Source organism: Bos indicus, chromosome 1 (genome assembly GCF_029378745.1).
Source record: "Bos indicus isolate NIAB-ARS_2022 breed Sahiwal x Tharparkar chromosome 1, NIAB-ARS_B.indTharparkar_mat_pri_1.0, whole genome shotgun sequence".
In the NCBI taxonomy this organism is placed as follows: domain Eukaryota; kingdom Metazoa; phylum Chordata; class Mammalia; order Artiodactyla; family Bovidae; genus Bos; species Bos indicus.
In genome coordinates this window covers 138,997,033-139,020,298 of record NC_091760.1, presented here as the reverse complement: position 1 = coordinate 139,020,298, position 23,266 = coordinate 138,997,033, and the positions used below count along the sequence as shown (strand labels likewise).

Sequence of the window (23,266 nt, the reverse complement as noted above, 5' to 3'; positions counted from 1 at the left end):
GTCTGAAAATATTTCAAAATTTTACAAAGTTTTCAATAGGTAATTGTCACCTTAAACTGTAATACCCTGTTCTGCAGCCTAGAGATAGAAAATGATGCGTCCCTTGTTGAGAATGAAGGTTCAGCTTGGTCATTGCCCATGACCTCTGGTGTTGCAGTCTCCAAAGGCAGGAAGGGAAGTCAGCCAAAGTCCCAAGTGCCCACAGGGATCATGGCTGGATTTGCTTACTCCACTATGAGATAGCACGCCCCTCGGGTTGAGGCCATATTTAGATGAGCATTGTTGTTCTGCTTAAACTGCTCTTTCCATCTGGAGTCAGAGGCTGCTAATGAAGAGCCCACCCCTCCCACCTCCCCCTCTTTAGCTGCATCTCATTTCCAGGCTACACCCTATTTTATTTATATATGTGTATGCTGCTGCTGCTAAGTCGCTTCAGTCGTGTCCAACTCTGTGCAACCCCAGAGACAGCAGCCCACCAGGCTCCCCCATCCCTGGGATTCTCCAGGCAGGAACACTGGAGTGGGTTGCCATTTCCTTCTCCAATGCATGAAAGTGAAAAGTGAAATTGAAGTCACTCAGTCGTGTCCGACTCCTAGCGACCCCATGGACTGCAGCCCACCAGGCTCCTCCATCCATGGGATTTTCCAGGCAAGGGTACTGGAGTGGGGTGCCATTGCCTTCTCCGTATATGTGTGTGTATGTATATATGTATATATATATATGTGTGTATATATATGTGTGTGTGTGTGTGTGTATATATATATGTGTGTGTGTGTATATATATATATATATATATCCCCAGGAATTGTTCTTAGGTCTTCTCTTGAGTCAATACCCTAGTTTCTCCAAAAACATCATGAGCTGCTCTGGGTTAAGAACTCCAGTTTCTACTCTGTGCACATGTAATGGAGTGGCTAGGAGGTCAGGCCCTGGAAATACTGCCTGTTGCATGTCTAACGAGTTGCAGGAACTTGGTGCTATTATGGAACCAGGTTTGTGCCTCAATTTTCTCAACTGTTAAATGGGGAGAAAAATAGAAAACCTGGTAGAGTTTAAATTAATTAATTTAATTAGAGTTTAATTAAGCTGGTACAACAATGGCAGGTATTAATACCTTAATTAAAGTTAGTATTTGTTCATCCATCTATAGTTTTAGAGTTATTTCTTTCTGCCCTCCCCACCCCCATGAGCAGTGCTTCTAACTACTGTGTTGGGAAGATGAGATTGATGTGTCCAGTCATTTGGGTGCTTCCTGTCCTGTCTCTGGTTCTTGCTGTTTCTGTTGCATTGGTTCAACTCAGGTGCTTCCTAAGACTTTTCATGCTGTGTGGCCACCACAGTGAGTGTCTCTGTCCTGTGTCCATCCTGTCCTCTTCTACTGAACTCTCTTTTTGACTGTGTATTTTCAGTAAGCCATATACTATAGTAAAGGCTTTGTGTTACTTCATGTGTCTTATAAGAGCCCTGAGATGGAAACTGTAATTCTCATCACTTTATTAAGGAAACTGAGGCTTGGAGGGGTTAACTTGACCAGGCCACTGGATTAAGAAGCAGCATGCTTTTGAAAAACCTCCATTCCTCCATGTCCCCAGGAATGAAATACTTTGAGTAGGGGAGAACCCAGAGTTCAGGCCATTCTTCTATTTTCCTTCCTTGCAAATCACAGAAGTTGAGGTGACCCAAACAGATGAGACTTAGTGTTTGTCATATGCCAGGGTCTGTGCTGGTGCTGGGATATAAATGTAGAAAATACAGTGTTTGGTCAGTGACCTCAAAGTCCTACTTCACTTATCTGTCACTGTACAACAAAATGCCCTGAAACTTAGTGGCTTAAAATATGATTTCCTCTTTCTAATGACTCTGTGTTTCCAGGGCTGCATGTGACAGCTCTTCTGCTCCACGTGATGCTGAGTCCCTCCTGAGGCTGCATATAGCTGAGAACTTATCTTGGGAGGTCCACAGTGGCCTCACTCCCACAGCCAATGGTGGTGCTGGCTGTTGGCTGAGGGGGTCTCTGATTTCCTCCTGTGGCTTTTCATGTTCCAAGGGCTCTCACCAGGGGATCTTTCCAGGAAAACAACCTGGACTTCTTTATGTGATTGGTGGCCGCCAAGAGTACAAAACCAAAGCTACATGCCTCATGAAGCCTCGTTGTAGAAGTCACAGCATTACTTCTGCATCTTTCTGTGGCCCAAAAGCAAGCTACAGGCCCAGCCGCAGGGGTGACAGAAGATCGCCCCCTCTTGATGTGAGGACTGGCATAGAAGCACGGGGATGGGAGGGTGGTTTCAGCCACTTTGAAAGCAATCTACCACGCTTTTCTGTGCATATGGCTCAGACGCACAGGAAAATAGGGTTTAAGAGCTGGAAGGCTGCTTAACCATCATCTGATTTAGCCTCTAATAGCACAAGCTGCAAGATTGCCCAGAGAAATATCAGTACCCTCATACATGCCACTCTAATGGCAGAAAGTGAAGAGGAATTAAAAAGCTTCTTGATGAGGGCGAGAGAGGAGAGTGAAAAGCCTGGCTTAAAACTCAACATCCAAAAAACTAAGATCACGGCATCCAGTCCCATCACTTCATGGCAAATGGATGGGGGAAAAGTGGAAACAATGGCAGATTTTATTTTCTTGGGCCCCCAAATCACTGTGGATGTTGACTGCAACCATGAAATTCAAAGATGCTTGCTTCTTGGAAGGAAAGCTATGACAAATGTAGACAGCATATTAAAAAGCAGAGACATCACTTTGCCAACAAAGATCTGTAGAGTCAAAGCTGTAGTTTTTCCAGTGAGAGTTGAATCATAAAGAAGGCTGAGTGCTGAAGAATTGATGCTTTTGAACTGTGGTGTTTGAGAAGACTCTTGAGAATCCCTGGGACAGCAAGGAGATCAAACTAGTCAATCCTAAAAGAAATCAACCCTGAATATTCATTGGAAGGACTGGTGCTGAAGCTGAAGCTCCAATACTTTTGGCCACCTGATGCAAAGAGCTGACTCATTAGAAAAGACCCTTGTGCTGGGAAAGTTTGAGGGCAAAAGGAGAAAGGAGAGGCAGAAGATGATGGTTAGATAATATCACCAACTCAATAGACATGAGATGGAGCAAATTCCGTGAGATGGTGAAGGAGAGGGAAGCTTGGCATACTGCGGTCAGTGGGGTCACAAAGACTCAGACACAACTTAGCACCTAAAAAACAACAATAATCACAGATGCAGGAACTACAATCTGGGAAGTCAAGCTACTTGGCCTCGACCAGCACAGTCAGTGGAGCAGCCAGGCTGGATCCAGCTTGTCTGGTTGGCACCATTGCTTGCATATGCAGATGTGTGCTTTGCTTTGCTTCCTGCAGAGGATGTCTCTGCCAAGTTCCCGTCTCAAGACTGCCCCTGTTAAGTTTGGAGACCGCAAGAGTATAGAAGAAGGGAGGGACCTGTTTTTCTTACTTCTGTTTCTGTGCCTGATACCTGCCTCCCTGTTCCTGGGCTGCACACTGGGGTGTTCAATTAGTGCTTTGGCCTTGCTGACCAACACTCACCACGGATAGCTTCTTCATCACTCTTCTTTCATTTGGGAAAATGAAGCAATGCAGGGTTTTACCACATGCATAAAAAGTGGCTGCCCAACCCCACCACATGTTATAAAATGAAAACCAATATTTACATAATGTTTTAGGGTAATCTATTATACTACAGGGCTTCCCTGGTGGCCTAGATGGTAAAGCGTCTGCCCGCAATGCAGGAGACCTGGGTTTGATCCCAGGGTTGGAAAGATCCCCTGGAGAAGGAAATGGCTACCCATTTCCGTACTCTTGCTTGGAAAATTATACTACAGTGCATTTTTCTAAAATCCACAATTACTACAGTATGAAATGTGTAGCTTGTTTTGAAATAGAGTAGGTGAGCCAGAAATTATTGATTTCTCTCAATATAACAAACCTGAAAATAATTAAGATCTTACATTCCCCTGATCATTATGATGCTGCTTTGGATATTTCCAGCCTTAAATGTTTATTTTGCATTAAAGATGGTATTTGTTATCAAGTGCAGCTCTGGGATTCTCCCTCTCAAAATCCTCATGGGGGTGCTTGACTCTTATTGAGAGTTAAATAAGAAGTACAATTCTTAGACTTATGGCTCCTTGAAGACCACGGATTTCCAAAGAAGAATGGTAGAGATGCTGTCTAGAAAACAATGTTCACCTGATTCCTGTGGTATTTAGTATAGACGAATGAAACCTTTTTCTCTTCATTCTAAAGTATTTACCATTTTTATAGTTTAAATAAATAATATTTATTATAAAAATTTACAAAAGACAGAAGCACCCAAAGGAGAAAATAAATATATCCCCTTAACCGCACCTTACAGTCACACTGCTGTTAACGTTTTTAGTGTATGTTCTTCCTATCAGAGAGATAGACAATAGACACCATTATATAGATTGCCATGAGGGAGAAGATGTGGGTACACATATAGAGTTTTCTTTTCAAAAAATGTAATCATACAATAAGTTTCCAACTAGATTTTCATGTGTTTTCTCTTGCCTACATGTAGTGAGAACACTTTTCCACATTTACCACTCAGAGAAATAAATCTCTCTTGTTTTGGCAGGACAGTGATACTGAAGCTCTGGCCAGGTGTTTGGAGCACGTGCTGGGCTGCACCACTCTAGGTGAGTAAGCCTCTTCAGATTCCAAAATATACTGATACCTACTGAATCTACTGGAATACCCAACAAGTAGAAAGCTTAGATATTTTAGTCTAACCTCCTCATTTGACAGATGAGACAGGCCAACAGAGGTTGAATGTCTGACCCACGGGCCAGGAAATGCAAAGAAGAATTGTTTATCCTTGTTCAGTGACCCTGGGTGTCCAAGGATGAAATCGTTAAATTCAGTGGTCCGCTGTGGTCCAGTGGTGGTCTAGGAGGATGCAATAATAGGTTTTACAGGTTTTCTGGGAGAGGAATCTTTCTACCTCACTGGTCCTGTAGAAACACTACATTCATTCAAGCTGAAAATATCATCATTCTGAAGGTCAGCCAGTTACTGGAAGAGATTTGGTCTGAAAAACAGAGCTAAAATTTCTTTAGCATTGTTGGTCTTGATGAATGGGATTGCTGTGCTTCAAAGATAAAACCCTATTTCTTATTTTCTTCCTTTTTTAACCCAACAAACCCAACTGGGATCACTTCCAGCACTGATGATAATTGTCACCTGACAGAAATAGAATATCAGAGGATACAGTCTGTCATCTGCAGGTTTCGCTTCCCCAGATGGAACCTGCCCTGGATGGAAGCACCTTCAGCCCTGAGGGCCGCCTGTATTCACCGTACCAGCCTTTGTGTGCAGGGGCTTGAGGGGCCCCAGGTTTTGGTATTCACGAGGGCTCAGTCCCTCAGGGATGCCAAGGGATAATTTTTATAGGTCCTGGGTGAAAAGGGGTGAGATCTTTTTTCTTTGAAATTTGATGGTGAATTTTTATTTTAAATTTTTTAACCAAAAGCAGTCCCTTCAAAGGGAATCACAGGAATAAAGATGAAGTTTTCATGCGTGCCAGCATTCACCAATATTTTGTTAGGCGTGTATGCACAATTTATAGCCTTTTTCTAGCTTCTTCCACATCTGTATGTGAGAAGCCTCACTCATAATACAGCTCCCTGGATTTTTCTCCTGGTCATCATCCTGTGACCTGTTTAGTTGTCCAACAGTAACACTATAAGGTGCATTTATCCCAAGTTTCAAATTAGCAGACCAGGTAGGCTGTCCTTTGACGAAGCGCTGTCTGTCTCTGTGGACCTCAGTTAGACTAGCTCATTAATTTTCAAATTGGGTTCCTTGGGGATCTGCAGAAGCTAGCAAGGAGGGGGGACCCTGAGAAGCACAGGGACAGAAGCCCTGTCTAACATAGACCTTGGTACAAAAGAGGCCCTTAACAAATATTTTTAAATATTTTAAGAGAAATTAGATGCAGACTCTGCTCCTTTCCCAGCTTCAACCAAAATAGTTTCACTCTTATCTGTTTTATAAATTAGATTTCAACATAAGATTGTGCCTTAAAAAAAGATTCCACTGCAAAAAAATAAAATGCTAGATTGGATAGATGATATCTAAATTTCCTTCAAGACCGTATGATTTTATAAGTGAGCATTAGGACTTGGAATAAAAATACACATTCATCTCTGCCAGGAGTGCCACCGAAGTGACAACGATGGAATAAATCTGATGTAAACCTTCAGAAACAAAGGGAACCAGAGAAGAGGTGGGAGCAGATGAGGGCTGTTAGTGACTTTGAGAAGACAGAAAACAGATGGGTGAGTGGTGAGTGATTTAGGAACAGGGAAAGGTGAAAGCTAAACTCCTAAGTGTGTGTAGGAAGGCGGACAGGGAGGAATGGCCTGCCAGACACGGATATGAGGGGCAGCAAGCCTCAGAAACACCTGTCTGGGGAGGTGCTCATTGCAGATGAGAGTATGATGGCTTTCTGGATTCCAGGAGCTTCTTTGCCATTACATAGGAGCCATGAAGACACCCCCTCATGTGGTCTCACTGGGCATGAGATTGCTCAGGTAGGCAGTAGTTGCTTTGCTCTAACTGCACTTTGGGAGATTTGTCAACCACAGTCACAGTTAGAGCTTATTAACCGTCATGGTTTTTGATATATGTCTGAATGTTAACAGGATCCAAGGGGCAATAGAAGCTTCGGTATGTCAGAGTATAAGCCCTGACACTTAAACAGGAACCCTCCATGACTGACAGTGAATGCAATTGGGCAGTAGTTCTATAGTTTTCAAACTACCGCACAATTGCACTCATCTCACACACTAGCAAAGTAATGCTCAAAGTTCTCCAAGCCAGGCTTCAACAATACATCAACTAAGAACTTCCAGACATTCAGGCTGGATTTAGAAAAGACAGAGGAACCAGAGATTAAGTTGCCAACATCTGTTGGATCATAGAGAAAGCAAGAGAGTTCCAGAAAACATCTACTTCTGCTTTATTGACTATGCCAAAGTCTTTGTGTGAATCACAGCAAACTGTGGAAAATTCTTCAAGAGATGGGAATATCAGACCACCTGATGTACCTCTTGAGAAATCAGTATGCAGGTCAGTAAGCAACAGTTAGAACCAGACTTGAAACAGTGGACTAGTTCCAAATCGGGAAAGAAGTATGTCAAGGCTGTATATTGTCACCCTGCTTATTTAACTTATATGCAGAGTACATCATGCGAAATGCCAGACTGGATGAAGCACAAGTTGGGATCAAAACTTATGGGAGAAATATCAATAACCTCAGATATGCAGATGACACCATCCTTTATGGCAGAAAGTGAAGAGAAATTGAACAGCCTCTTGATTAAAGTGAAAGAGAAGAGTGAAAAAGCTGGCTTAAAACTCAACATTCAAAAAATGAAGATCATGGCATCTGGTCCCATCACTTCATTGCAAATAGTTGGGAAAACAATGGAAACAGTGAGAAACTTTTTCTTGGGCTCCAAAAATCACTGCAGATGGTGACTACAGCCATGAAATTAAAAGACGCTTGCTCCTTGGAAGAAAAGTTATGACAAACCTAGACAGCACATTAAAAAGCAGAGACATTACTTTGCTGACAAAGGTCCATCTAGTCAAAGCTATGGTTTTTCCAGTAGTCATGTATGGATGTGAGAGTTGGATCATAAAGAAAGCTGAGTGCTAAAGAATTGATACTTTTGAACTGTGGTGTTGGAGAAGACTCTTGAGAGTCCCTTGGACTGCAAGGAGATCAAACCAGTCAATCCTAAAGGAAATCAGTCCTGAATATTCATTGGAAGGACTGATGCTGAAGCTGAAGCTCCAATACTTTGGCCACCTGATGAAAAGAACTAACTCATTGGAAAATACCTTGATGCTTGGAAAGATTGAAGGCCGGAGGAGAAGGGGACGACAGAGGATGAGATGGTTGGATGGCATCATTGACTCGATGGACATCAGTTAGAGCAAGCTCCGAGAGTTTGTGATGGACAGGGAGGCCTGGCGCACTGCAGTCCATGGGGTCACAAAGTCGGACACGACTGAGCGACTGAACTGAACTGATGATCGACACACTTTACTCACAGGCAGCATCAGCCTGTGCAATGGCAATATCCAGTTGCCCATTGAGCATGCCAGGTCTTAATTATCTTTCACAAACATTTTCAAGAGCTTCTGCCAACCCTGGACAAGAGAGGAGGGACAACAGATGCAAATATCCTTCTGGTTCTTTGGACCAAGTATGTTGTAACTGTTGCCCTGAAGATGCTGCTGGCAGCGGTTTACCCCAGACTGTTTGATTTCCATGTGAAACAGGGGCAGGGATGCCTCCCCTTCCTATGTCCCTGGAGAGTGGAGAGGGTGGATAAGAAAACATTGTGGAGCTTCAAGGGATCCCCAATTAGAAGGTGGCTTTTTGAATTTCAGGTTCAGTATCTGAGTCTCCTGAACATATCAAGGTCAGGTTACAGCCTTTAAACCGGTAGTTCTCACACTTAAACAGGCATCTGAATCACTTAAAGGCCTTGGAAGATGCAGATGCACTGTGTGCCTTAGAATTTGTTTCTAACAAGTTCCCAGGTGATGCTGATATTCTGGATCCAGACCATACTTTGAGAGCCATGGATTAAATACCCTGAAGCCCTGAGATTCTTATCCTGCCCATCCACCCTAATTTATAATTCAAACAAAATGCTACTAAAACTAAAAATATATATATTTCTTTATATATATATATTTCTTAAAATTATAGAGAACTTGATTATAAGCCAAAATGAAAATAGCTTCTTCTAGGAATTTCATTCTTTTTATAGTTATGTCAGTGTCCGCTGGGCTATCTGGCACTGTATACAAGAGTTACTGAGCTTTGTTGGAACCAATATTGTATTTGTTCGTCATCCTCAGCATCTGTGTCAGACATTTAGGTGGGTTCGGGGCACTGTATGAAGATTCAGATGTTGAAACCTATTTGCAGCATGGTCCCAGCCACCAAGTGTGGTCCTGGATAGACCAGCACAAAGCTTGGTAACCGTGTCACCCACTTGGCGCTTCTTTTATGCATGGAGGACATACCCTCCCAAATGGAGGCACTTCCATTTCTGAAGCCCTAAATTCCCCTCAAAGTTCCCCATGGAGTACAAGAAGGCAAGGCCAGTCATGAACAGAATGCTAAGGGATCCTAGATAGAATTAGGTGAGGAAAGGAGAACAAAACACCTTTTAAGGGAATAGGAAAGGCCAGAAATGCCTGGGGTGTCTGGGGGACAGCCAGAGACGCAGGCAACAGCCATTTCACTGAAGGCAGATGCTTCAAAACATGCAGCTTTGATGGTTGAAATGTGCTACCTATCTCCCCACCCCTCCTTTCTTCCCTATTATGTTTATAACACACATATGATTAGCCAGGTATCACAGAGTGATGGAGAAAACAAGGTCCCTCCCTTGATGAGCTCCCAGTCTAGTCAGGGAGCAGGTAATTACAGGGCATTGTGAGGAGGATAACACATACTGGGAACAAGGGAGGTGGTTAGGAGGGGTCCACTCTGGATATGCAGCTGGAGCAAAGCTCTACAGAGGAGGCGAAGGCTTATGATTGCCTGGGTCCATGAGGACCAGGACAAGATCTTATTCACACCAGTGTTTTCAGATTCTGGCACATAGCCTGGCACACAGTAATTTTCAAGAGTCATTCGATGAATGAATGGAAAGGTAAGTAGAGTAGCCAAGTGGTCAGAAAGAGGAAGTGTTCCCTACAAAGGATCAAGCAGTAGAGGGCTCAGAAATATGAAACAACTGGGTGTATCCATGGAACTGTCAAGAAGGCTGGTGCTGCTTCAGTGTAAGGTATGAGGAAGGGATCAGCAATCTGGATGCACAGGACCAAGCCCATGGGGAACCTTGGTGCCGGGTTAAGGACCTTGAACTTTATTGTGTGGACTAGGGTACCACTGGTTCTTAAGCATGGTCAGAAAAAAATCAGCTTTAACAAACAATAAGGAGGATGTTTTGAAAGAAGTGACTTGAGATGGGGGACTGATTATGGGCTCTCATTCCGCAGACAACACATGGTGTTGCTATAGTAACTGTTCAGGCCCATCACTAGCCAGTAAAGGCCAAAGATGACCTCTGTTTTCCTTTAAAAAGAAAACTCTGTCTCTGTGTTTCTTAGTAACCAGATTAGGAACCAAGGCAACAAATGAAGTTTAGCCCTTTTAACGACTGGGAAATTAGCTGTACTTCTATAGAGAAGTCATCAGCAGAATGATACAAGTTGGGTGAACTATTTATAAAAAGGCTTGTTTTGTACCTCCAAGCAGGATGTTGTCACAGAAGTCATTAGAACCCAAGAGATGCTTCCAAACCTCACTGTCCATTATGATTTCTTTAGTGTGTTAACATGTCTGATCAGTTTGGCTTTTTGAAATTTGTTACCCTTCAGTTCTTCCATTGAACGTTGGTAATTACTGTTTAATCTCCACTAAACAATATGACTGATAGAGACCAGAGAAGACATCAGAGCTTTGGAATCCCTTCAAAACTTCCTTTGCTTAAGCTCTTCAGACTCTAAGCTGTTAAATGTAGGGATGACTGACAGCCATTTAACCTTTCACTATTGTGCTTTTCACCTTGACAGAAAAGAATTTCATGTAATAATTAGAGTGATTTCAACATAGTGTCTTATCTTTGGTTACTGACACTTTGAAACCACTGCATCCGGAGGAGAGGAGGGATATTTTGGATTAAAAACCACTTGGATCATTTTGCTGTGCATGTGCAAAACTTGCCACTATCCCTTCTGTCTTTATAGATTTATATCTGATAAAAATTTAATAGTTTCTAGAAGTTCTTTGAAACTTGAAAGATTAAAATAGATTCAGAATTAGTGGCGATTTACAGAGAACCTGCTATATGTCTGCTACCATGCCAGGCACATTCATTTGGCAGGTGTGTGGTGATGGGAAGGAGGTAGAAAAAGGCTTTGTAATTTAAATACATTCCTAAAACAGTACTTTTAATCACTCTTAGTAGCATCTTCTTAGCAAAGAACTTTCTGTATTTTCCTATTGTCTACAAAAAAGTTCCAGGAATCAAGTTTACCTAGCTAAGAAAGAAACTCAGCAGTCGTTTATTCCTTTATTACTTGCACATTAGGATTTCATCAAAGTTTATATACTTTGTAGAGGAATGTAGTAGATGGCAATGGTGTGTTAGGCCTGGATCCTGCCATTAAAGGCTTAAGATTTCGGAGAAGAACCAAGACAAGGGCCTAAATAACTACGTAACAAGAGAATAAGGATTCAGAAAGTGGGGGGATGGCTTTCAGTTGGGGGATGGAGCCACCAAGGATGTTTCAAGGAGAAGGCAGCATCTGAGACTGTTCATGATGTGAGGATAGATGTGGCCATGAAAAGATGGAGAGGAAGGCCCTGCAGGTGGAAAGGACAGGACAGGGAGAAACAGATCTAGGAACAGGCAGAAGGAACAGGCTGACTGAGAATGGTGAGCAATTCAGATCATCACACTGGTGAATATGGCATGAACTGTCTTGGTAGCTACTTTTTATTATTTTTCCTAAACAAAGTCTTTTCTTTGTAAAAGGTATTTATTAGGATCTTTAATATCCCATGTTCTTTTGTGTGGAAATAGTCACTGCCGTTGCACTTGACTTAGTGTTCAATGTATTAAGCTGAATTATTATAAAAATATTAATACCCCCTTTTCTATCATATGTGTAGCAAAATTTCCCTAGTCTGTTTTATGTCTATTAATTCTGTTTATTGTCTCTTTTGGATTTTTGGTGGGGGAATTTTTTGTTTTTTAAGTAGGCAAAGGTTACTTGACTTTTATATATTAATAGCTTTTCTGTTTTTTTTAAAAGTTTTTCAGCTTAATTTTTTCAAATATTGTTGGTGTACAATTGACCAAAACAGTATAAGTATAATCTAAAAGTTTTTCAGGTGTACAACATAGTGATTCAGTATTTTTATTTATTCCCTCCTTTTTTTACTGAAGTATAGCTGATTTACAATGTTATGTTAATCTCAGGTGCACAGAACAGTGATTTGGATTTCAAATTCTTTTCTTGTAGGCTATATTGAGTATAGTTCTCTGTGCTATTCAGTAGGTCCTTGTTGGTTATCTATTTTATATATAGTAGTGTGTATGCGTTCATCTCAAATTCCTAATTCATTCCTCCTCCACTGTTTTTTAAGAGTGTTTTCTATATAGCCTCCTAAATTTCATTCTAGAATTGCTATTGTCTTATTTTACACACTTGAGGTTTTTACACCAATAAAATCTATTTTTCCACTTAAATTATTTTTTGTATTCCAACTCCTGGATATTATTTATTTCTGCCTCTGTTTTTGGCCTACTGATCTAGCTTCTTAATCCTCTGTCAGTACTAGAGTGTTCTCATTACACTGCCTTTATGGAATGTTTTAAAGTCTGGGAAGACATTCATCTTTTAATTTTCATATTTTTTCAAATATTCCTATCCTCTGACATGCATTTTCTTACATGAATTTTTTCAATTCTTTTTTAATTTAAAAAAAATTGAGATTTTTTATCCATCTCCAAAGGACATCTACAAAATGTAGATGTCTATTAAGGTCTTTACAAAAACTTAGCAACATATTTCTACAGCAAACAGGAAACATAAACATTCTTCATATATTAGTTTCTTATCCTGACCCTCTGTAAAAACTTGATGCTTAAACTGTGGCTGCATTAACAACTACTCAGAAACACACTGGCAGAAAACAGCAATAGTCCTCTGTACCTCTCGTGGTTTCTGTGAGTCATGAATCCAGGGGCTGCTTGGCTGTGGAGTGCTGGTTCAGGGTCTTCCTTGAGGTTGTAGTCAGATGTCCTTAGGACAGCGATCATGGGATGACTTGACTGGAGCTGGAGGACACCTCTTGGCAACTCACTCACTCACTCAATTGCACTGCAAGTTGCCTGGGGCCTCAGCTCCCCTCCACCTGTGGCTCCTTAGGGCAGCTTGAGCATCCTCAAGGCTACAAATGATGGTCGTGGAGCATGGCTGCCAGGCTGCCCCTGGCTGGAGCCCCACCCCTGTCTGCATGGCCTCCTCAAGCTGCACTCCTCCTCCGTGCAACTTCTGATAGTAAGTCTGGGGAGCACCTCAGAGGCTGGCCGTGTGCCTGCTTCCTGATGGCGCGGAGGCTGGGAAGTGACCTTCTGGCATCTATAGCTGCTTTTGTGGGTGCTGGACTCTGTCTCATGAAGAAGAGGATTCTCATACACAGGAAGGGGAAATGTGAAGTCTAGAATAATAATGACTGTGTACTGCAGTAACGATAAGGCTAGACCTTAAAAGTGCCTAGGTATGTGGAGGAGAGATGGCCTGGGCAGTGTCCTGTGGATACAGCCCCTTTTTTGTCTTTCACAGGAGTAGGTGATCAGCAACGGGGGGAGGCGGGGTATTCTTCAGTTCTTTTCTGTGCTGCTGACTGCAGAAGAAGCTGTTTGCTTCGGCAGCAGTTGTCAGGATTGATGCTGTATGGAAAGGTAAGAAGCTGTCCAGCGTGCTCTCCTGAATAGATGCCAATAGCAGTGCCAGCTGGAGATAGACTCCATGAAATGCCTACCTGCAGAAGCAGAAAACTTGGTCCTGAATCTGCTCAGCTGAGTCTCCAGCTGAGACTTGAATTCCATACCATCAGCTTAGAAAGGGTGAAAGGGACACGGTCTCTTGTCATCCGTCTTGGCCCCAGAAGAGGATCAGTGATGCTCCTGGGTGTGTGTGTGCAGGCGGCACAGATGGCCATCGAAGTGCCTTCCAGAGAGAGGTGGGTGTTAGAGGCCCAGTGAATGACAAGTCACCCTGGCCATTTGAACTTTAGTCGCAGCTCATTCTCAAGGGGGCAGTGTCAAGCTATTGTATCAGCAGTGATTATGCACCAGACCAGTTGCTTTTTGAGGCCACTCTGGTTGGGTCAGTAAAGCTGTGTCACTGACAGAAGACTGTCCACCCATTTTTCAGGGTAGAGGATTTCTTACCCAGTTCATTTAAAAGTTCTGTTAGTCTATTTATGTGAAAAGTTGGAAATGTAAGCCTGCATTACAAATGATGACACATTTATCAAGTATTTTCTGACATAAACCATCATAGGGCTCACAGAGCAATATCAGACACACTTCATGTTTTCAGGGAACTTCTGGATTTATCGTTATCTCTAGACCAAATAACAAGAACTCTAGGCAGGAAGTGATGAACTCTGCATGAGAACCTGATCGCTGGGTACCAACCCTAGAGATTCTGATTCAATAGGCGTGTGTGGGCCCCAGAAATCTGCATCTCTAACATTTTCCCACATGATACTGATACTGCTGGTTCAGAGACTTTGAGAACCACTGGGCTATCACTTCCAGCTAAGGCTTTATAAAGAAAATGCTTATATTCGATTTTTAGATTTTCATAAATTGAATGAAGTGTTTACTAAAGGTGCCTCACATTGCATCTTTAATGTATTTGTGACCCTCTTGAAAACAGTGTTAATTACAACCTAGAATAAGTTTGGCTTTCAACATCTAGGTTAAACTAACCTGAAAGATTAAAATATTTTTTGACCCAGCAAGTCTGTGTCTAGGGATTTATCTTAAAGGAATAATCAGAGTTGTGTGTAAAGAGAAATATATACAAAGATTCTTAGGGCAGTGTGGTTTATAATAGTAAAAATTGGAATCAAAATAAATGCCTAGCAGTAAGGGCTAATATGTCTTCTAGAATAAAGAAGTTCTTCTCAGTTTATTAAAAATGATGATGTAGTTACATATTTATTGGCATGAGAGGTGTTAAGAAATAAACTATAGTTGATACATACACATGCACACACAAGAAATACCACAGTGATACTAATGGTTCTCTGAGGGACTTTTCCCTTCCGTGTTTTCTAATTTATCCACAATGACCACGGATGACCTCTGTGATTCTTTTCTGTTGGAAGAAGAGGGGAGTGCTGATGTACTTACCTTAAACATTTGAGTCAGTTTGAAAGCCAGCTCAATCTTCTGTTACAGAAAAACAGATTTTGTTTCTAAAGCTGATTCTCCATGTAAGCACCCCAGAATAATGAAACTCCCAAACGCTGGCTACTGTCTCCTCAAGGTAAGCACAGCTGAAAAAGTTAGGGTCTGGCCTCCACAAACCTCTTACCCTGATGGCACATTTAATTGCTCTGCCTCAATCCTAAAATAGACATTCCCTCTTTTATTTTTTTTTAAGTTGAAAGGTACTATTCTTAGAGGCCTCTTCTGATGTATTCAAAAGAAAATGACCATTTGCAAACCCCTGAACTCCTGTTGTTTTTAATCTTCCATGCAATTCTGTTGAATATTTGTTGTGTGAAATAACTATGTAATAAAAATAGAAAGTTTATTTCCTATCTTCTGGTATTTATCATCTCCCCTGTGAGTAGCAGGTTTCCTCTCCAAGCTGGCCCACTTTTTTTCCAACTAATTAATTTTGATAGAGGCAGTGGGGTGCTATTTATTTATTGAGAAACCACCCTGTGCAAAGCAGTGGGGTGAGGACCCTGGGGGCCAGGGAGGCAGCATACATGTACTGACAGCAACATACTTTCATATAGATCATCGCATTTAGGCTTTGCTAAAGCCCTAAAATGCAGATTTTTTTTTTTTTTTTGTACAGGTAAGGAAACTGAGTCACAGAAGTTTTGTAACTGATCAAACATCATAGAGTCAGGACCCAGACCGCAGTTGCCTAAGGCAGCTCACGCACTCATCCTTATGTGCCCCGGCTACCTTCCTACTGGAAACATCTGGAGGTGGTTCTCTCTTGGGCCATCTTCTTCCCTTCCGCCTGTCTGCTTTCTTTTCCAGCCTCCTCCTGGGGTTTGGCTGGGACTCAGCTGCTGCTGCAGGGTTGGCAACAACTTCCTTAGCTGCTGACTTCTGCCCTGTTCCTATAGAAACAGTTCTCTGAGAGAGCTGGGGATGGTGGTGGGGCTGGGGGAGGTTACATTGTCATTTTTATTATCACTCATCAAATACTCACTGTGTTGAGGGCTTCAAGACAACCACCTGCATGCCCCCTGTCCGTCAGCCCCCATCCCCACATGTCATGGGTTCTTTGGGAAGAAGCCTCTGACATGGAGCTGGGTGGGAGGACATTATTCTGGATGGGCCTCTGTGGACAGGAAGGAAGGGAAGCAGGATAAGGCGGAGGAGAAGCTGCAAAGTGATGCAGGCCTGACAAGCCTTACTTGAACCCTTGTGGGGGTCAGAACTCAGGTTGTCTGTGCAAGACAAAATGATCAGGCTTTCTACCTCAACCGTGATGAGTTGTTTCATATCAGGGGCACATAGGAAGGGCATAACTCTGGGCATTGTGGCTCTGCCACTGAGGCCGCTTCTGCAGGGATGGTGGCTGCAATCTGTCTGTGTCCCCCACTCCCACCAGCTGGGTAACACGTCTTTCCTGGAAAGGAAATTTGGGCACTACAACTCCACCTCTGGGTGTTGGGATAAGTGAAGGCAGAGACCAACCTGCTTCAAAGATTCTTGGCCCATTGTATCGACAACCCTGAGGTCCAGTATCATCACGGTAGATACTCAAGGAAAGGTGTCCACAAAGATGTCGGTCAGCTAAGCTTCTCAGTAAGTGGAACTGCTCTCACAGTGTCCCGGAGGAGAAAGAGATTGTGGGCCATGAAGCTGTACCTTTGCAGTAATCTGGGCAGAGAGGGGTGTCTGTCAAGGACACCCTGAGTATTCTGTGGGCAAGTGAGAGAAAGAGAGAGGTTGAAGGAGATGAGGTGAGAAGAATTCTAAACATGCTGAGCACCAAGGACAGCGTCTGTGAGGATTCCTGACTAAGCAGTGTCTCAGGAACTTAAGGGAGAGCTCGTTTGCCAAAATATCCAACCCTGCGGTGCCTGCATCAGCTCATCACCCGTGTGGTAGGTTGTTCTGCAGGAAGTGCAAATGCAGGTTTTTGTTTTATAATCAAGGTCATTCATCCAGCAACTGGAATGAATAAAGGGAAACTTTGGAAGAAATGAGAGAAGAATCTCTCCTGGTGAAATGTCAGGATCATCAAGCTGTCACTTCTGCAGGGAAAATAGCTTTGCTATTTAAGAGAGATCATAGAAGTAGGAGGGATCCTGACAATATTACTATCATGAGCGGTGCTGTGCATTCTTAAGAAACACAGCTTCTAGTTGCTTGATGTCTCTTCAGATCTTTTTGTTTCATCTCATTGTCAAAACACTCCCGTGGGGTGGTATCAAGCCTCACCAGCCGACATTTCCCAGGTGGGGAGTGACTCCAGAATGATGGTGCCTGATGTTCAGTAAAGCCTGTGACTTTCATTGTTGGTCCCAGCCATCTGTCTCTTCATATTTGATCCCTTTGATTGCTCTTCATCTTTGTTGTTGTGTTACCTTCCCAATTAAAGTCTATAACCCTGGAGGTCTGGGGATATGTCTTACAGGTCATAGAATGTTTGAACTGAAAGAAGGCCCTTAGTCTAATGAAACACTTAAATATACAGTGAGGAAACTGAAGCCCAGGGCGATGACTGGAGGACCATGCTGCTTGTGATGTTAGAGACAGAATGATGACTGTGGTCCCCAAACCTGAAGCCTGGTACTTTGATTTTAATTCCTACCTATTGAACTTCTAAAATAAATACTTTACCTTATGGAACTTAAAAACTTGAGTAAATGAAACCCAAAGTGAGCAAAAGGGAGGAAATAGTAAAGGCTGCAGTGGAAATAAATGAAATAAAGAAGAGAAAAACAATAGAAGACATCAATGAGACCAAAAATTGTCTCTTTGAAAAGGTTTAAAACATTGGTCAATCTTTAAGAAAGACAGTTAAGAAATCAGGAATGGAAAAGGAGACATTGCTACCAACTTTAAAGAAATTACAAGGATAAATTACAAAGGGCAAAAAATTAGATAAATCAGATAAAAGAACAAATTTCTAGAAAGATGCAAATTACTGAAACTGACTCAAGAAAAAAATCTGAATAGGCCTATAACAAGTAAGTCAAATTAGTCATTTTAAAACTTTCGACAAAGAAAACACCAGGCCCACACTGCATCACTAGTGAATTCCACTACACATTCAAAGAGGAATTAATACCAGTTTCACAAACTCGTCTAAAATACAGAATACAATAGAACATTGCCCAACTCATTCTGTGAGCCTCTTGTTTGATACTAAAACCAAAGATATCACAAGAAAAAAAAAAAAAACTGGACCAATATTCATTATGGCTATATATGCAAAAATCATCAACAAAATATTAGCAAACCAAACACAGCAATTTTAAAAAATAACGGATTTTAAGGACTATATAGAATGGCCAGTTGAGATTTATCTCAAGACTGCAAGGATAGTTCTACATCAGAAAATCAGTTAATGTAATACATAGACTAAAGGACATAGAGTAAAGGACAAAAACTATATGACCATTTCAATAGATGCAAAAAAGCATTTGACAAAATCTAACTCCCTTTCTTGATAAAAACAGTCACCAAAGTAGGAATACAAAGGAATTTCCTAAACCTGACAAAGGACCTCTGTAAAACTACCTACAGCAGCGTTAGTCATAACACTCATTTTGTTTGTTCATTTATCTTTTGTTGTGGAAACAACCCAACTGTCCAACTGTTGAATGAATAACCATTGAATGAATATATATATATATATATACACACAATGGAATGTTATTCATCCATAAAAAGGAGCTCATTGTGGATGAGCTTGAAAACATGATGCTCAGTGAAATAAGCCAGGCATAAAAGGACACATATTGTGTGCCACTTATATGAGTTACTTAGAACAGTAAAATTCACAGACACAGAAAGTACTTTAGATATCATCAAGGGATTAGGGAGGGGAGGAATAGCGAGTTATTGTTGAATGGTTACAGAGTTTCTGTTTGGAGTGATGAAAAAGTTTTGGAGATAGTTGTAATGGTAGCACATCATGGATGTACTAACACCATTGAGTTGTACACTTAGAATAAGAAGTTCAAAAAAAGATGAATAGGACATAATCTCTGTGGTCAAGGAGTCAGTAACTAGTTGAAAAGGGTAGGGGAGTGGAGAAGGAGTGAAGAGTACTGGAAAGTAAAACATGGCAAGGAGCACCTTGGCTGACTCCCAGCACAGTTGTCACCATGAAGTGGGTATTCCCTCTGGGACTTGTAAACGTGGCTGAGCAGAATCTAGGCCTAGTGTCAAGCCCCAGCTGCATAGGGTATTCATTGTGGGAACTGAATATCTTAAACCTTGATTTCCTCATTGAAAAAATGTACCTACTTCCTGGGAACCTCCCATGAGATGATGCCCCAGGCACGGCACTTATTTACCAAAAAAGGTTTAGTCATTATTGTCGGTGCTATTATTGTCCTTGATGAATTGGAATGAATTTGCATAGAATTATTTGAGTTGTCTGTTTTGAGAAGAGCAGACTGAACTCAATACAGCAAACATGGTATTCTGGTTTACTAAGGACAGCCAGAAAATGCTCCCTTCTCTAAAAGGGCCCAAAGGAATCACTGCACATTTGGTTCTTTGTTCTACTGAATGAGGGGCTTCCCAGGTGGCCCAGTGGTAAAGAATCTGCCTGCAATGTAGGAGACGCAGGTTCGATCCCCGTGTCGGGAAGATCCCCTGGAGGAGGAATGGCAACCCACTCCAGTATTCTTGCCTAGGAAATCCCATGGACAAAGGAGCCGGCAGGCTACAGTCCATGGGGTCACACAGAGTCGGACATGACTGAATGACTGACATTTTCACTTTCTTCAGTTCCTCCTCCAGAGCACACAGCCCAGGCAGGGAGTGGGTGGAAGAGGCAGGGCATGGATGCCAACTGATCTGCTGCTGCTCTCTGGCTGCAATCTCGAAGACCCCCTGGGTCTCAGCCATGTAGCACACCCCTCAGGACTTTTCTCAGAGTACACAGGACCAAGTACCTTCAGAACGTCCCACAGGAAGGATGGAGTGGTTGGAGTTTTCTCTAAAATCTACCCTCACTGTGCACATATCCTCTTTGAAAAAAATCACTGTAGGTATAAACTCTGTTTGGTGGACATTCTTCAGTCTTAGAAACCCTGAAAGAAGAAGAGTGATGTCTAAGCCATGCTCCTTGTCAGGATCCACTGTTTTTAGAAAAAGCTGAAGATGAATCAAAGGTGAGGACCCATCAAAGGTAGATCAGAAAGGGACAGACTCAGGAGAGGCTGAGCCCCCAGGCTGTGGCTCCCAGAGCCCTGGGAGAGGCGAGAGTATAGAGTTCCCGATCCGTGCTGCCACGAGAGTCTCCGACATGGTGTGGGCATCTCACATGTACATGCTGTGTGCAAGTGCATGAAAACTCCATTGAAATTAACAAAGAAGAATAATTTAAAAAATCAACCTAGGGATTGAGGATTCATTGTTTTTTAAAAAACATCAAGACAGCAGACCTTTGGAACCAGAACTTTATGGGCATGCAACCAACACAGGGCTCCAGGCTCAGGAGGGGTTTTAATGAATTCCTAATAATCTTATTTTTGAATTTATGTTTTATGAATAAAGTCTGCTGAGACAGTGGGACATATGGCAGGGTCTTGAAGCCTCCTCTGGGGCCTCGTCCCTGGAGAGAGTCCTCTGAACACCACCTCCTCCTCAACACTGCCCTCCCCACCACTGCCACCTCTGCTGGGGTCGGGGAAAGGGAGGCCAGACATGACTTCTGGAGGGCTGGAATCAGGGGGCCTTTGGGTCTTTGTGAAGGTTTTCACTCTTCTTGAGAGTAGCTAGCCCAGTTCCCAAGGGAAGATGACATGAAATAAATATCCAGTAAAAAACACCAGGACAGGTCCCTATATAAATGCAGGAAAAGAAACCAGCTTTTCTCCTGCTTTTTAAACAAAGAGTCCTGCATTGTCAGATAGCACTGGACCCCACGAATTCATAGCTAGCTTGTCACATTTGCTACTCAAAATGTGGTCCCACGTCCAGCAGTACTGGTATCACCTGAGAGCATATTAGAAACATGTGGGTAGGGCCTAGCAGAATCTCAGGCCCTACCCACACATACTAAGTCAGAATTTGCATTTTAACAGGATCCCTAGCTGATTCGAATCACACTTGAGTTTGAGAAGCAGTGGTCTAGAATATACTCCAAGACTCAGTGACCACCTATTAGAGGAAGCCTGTGACTCGGCCCAGCTGTTCTTTATTGTGGTTGCTGAACATGTTGTCCTTTTCTTAGAGGTAAAGCAACTGCTATTCATGTTGGAAAGTGGAAGGAGAAAGGCTGGTGAATAGGAAACACTGTGAAAAGAGTTGCTCTGAGCACCAAGCTTCGCCAAGACTGTTGCTTGAAATTCTCTTTGCCCCAACCTCTACTCTTGGGCTCAAGGCTTAGCATCTTTCCCCGTGATGCTGAGGGTCTTATTGAAGGGAGCAGTAACCAGATTAAAATAAGCTGCAGCTCTGGGGAAATTGCTCTGACCTTTCCTTGCATAAGCCCTAAGAATTGCCAACTTGCTCCGGGTGAGACGGGAAACATAGCCTTCCTTTCTACCTTGGCAGAACTGGGTTTTGAGCTTGCATGTTACTTGGCATGGTGTGCTTGTTGTTTTCGTAACTTCTTAGGTTCTAGAAAAGATGGTTATAAAAAGCAACCAACATGAATATGAAGTGAACCGCTCTGCCTCCCCCATCACCCCCTCACAAGAGCCTTTTCTGGGAAGAAGCAGCCGTTGGGAGAGAACGCTGCTGTGAAGCCATCTCTAGTAACAGAGACTGAGATGGGTTTCTCTCAGAGTTGGAGGGTGGCCTCCTGAGTAAGAGCAAAGGGAGCCATCAGGCCCTAGTACTTACCTATGAAGTACTAGGCAGGACATGCAGTTTACTTAGCTAATTGTAATGTGCCCTTTACAAAGTTCTCACCAGTAACTCCGCATCTAGGGATGGAGCCTGAGGAAAGACCAGAGATTCTGACAAAGTGAAGCAAGGTTATATTCATCTTGATGGTGGCTGTAAAAACACAAAGTTCAAAGTGGGGCTGTGTGCCCCCAGAGGAGTATACAAAGAAGGCGGGGGGTAAAAAATAATAGAATTTGCATTTGGTCTTTTTAATTTAAAAATAGAGGGAAAAAGCTGTACTAATTTTGCTCCCACAGAATGGGAGTTGGCCCTCACTTCCTTGTTTGGTCCAAAAAGCAGACAGTCATGTGTGTTATAAGGGGAAAGCAGGAGTTTCACAGAATGGGTACCTGCTCTAACAAAGTCACTGCATGGATATAGTTCCTAAATGAATCTTAGGACTCAAGAGTTTTCTCCTGATGGGATGAGGCGCCTTGTAGGGGCTCTGAGGGATGAAGACACAGAGAGGACTCTGCCCGCCCCCCTCAGGCCACATGAAGATCTGACTTTTGATGACCCAGCCCCTCACTTAGGGGCAGCCTTAGCTTCTTAATGGAAGCAGTGTTGTTTCAGTGGGTGGAGTATTTCTCCCCACCAGTTCTCACCTGTTCTGTAAGAGTCTCCAAGGTATCTTGGTAAAAAAAAAAAACTGTGGCTCTCAACAGATTTCCTAACTCTGCAGCTTTCATTAACAGCTCTTTACCTCCTAAACCCAACTTTGGCCTTCTGCTCCATCCTGCTGAAGTTCAAAGCTTCAGATTATTCCCTGGTCAGCATCTTACCTTCCACTGCAAAAAAGCTAATGCTCAGATGTGAGGTTAAAATAAAGGGAAAACTAAACTTATTAGAAAAAATTCCTCAGGCATCAAAACAAATTCCATAGCTTCTGAAAGATAGTGGCCAAAGGCTATTGGTTTCCCCCTGTATAAAAAGGCCATCTTTAAACTAATGGTATTTATTTAAATAATCCTTCCCGAAAGAGGCTTTGTCCCGGAATTCCTTGTACATATTAAAACTGTAAATAATCTTGTCATTTGGAATAAATTCTTTAATAGGCATGTCATAATTGAATTTCTCTCTAATGAACGTGGCATTACCTTGTGGCAGAGGTGAAATAGCTTCTTTTCTGATTGTCCTTGACTATTGCCTTGAAGTTGCTGAAGTGCTGATGGAGTCAATAAGGACTGTGCATTGATTTTCAGACACAAGGACTGTCACCAGCTCAGCTCCAGACACACCCTCAGAACCAACAATTTTCAACAGTGCAATGGCCAGGACCAGGATGAAACACATGCGGGAGTAAGTAGCCTATGGCCCGACCCCTCAGAGACTGCAATG

The 23,266-nt window shown here is 42.5% G+C and overlaps 1 protein-coding gene across 15 annotated transcripts in view; it reads left to right on the top strand.

Annotated features, from left to right (window-relative positions):
* NEK11 (NIMA related kinase 11) overlaps positions 1 to 23,266 on the top strand; it is a 274,120-nt gene that overhangs the window by 199,411 nt on the left and 51,443 nt on the right. For 10 of the 15 annotated variants that reach the window (XM_070794905.1, XM_070794884.1, XM_070794969.1 and 7 more), the window contains 2 exons: positions 4,612 to 4,672; positions 23,131 to 23,227. In XM_070794905.1, coding sequence (XP_070651006.1) covers positions 4,612 to 4,672; positions 23,131 to 23,227 — 158 coding nt within the window. Of the gene's footprint in view, positions 1 to 4,611; positions 4,673 to 13,424; positions 13,544 to 23,130; positions 23,228 to 23,266 lie in introns of all 15 variants that reach the window. The other 5 variants (XM_070794922.1, XM_070794931.1, XM_070794928.1 and 2 more) reach the window with 2 other exon arrangements.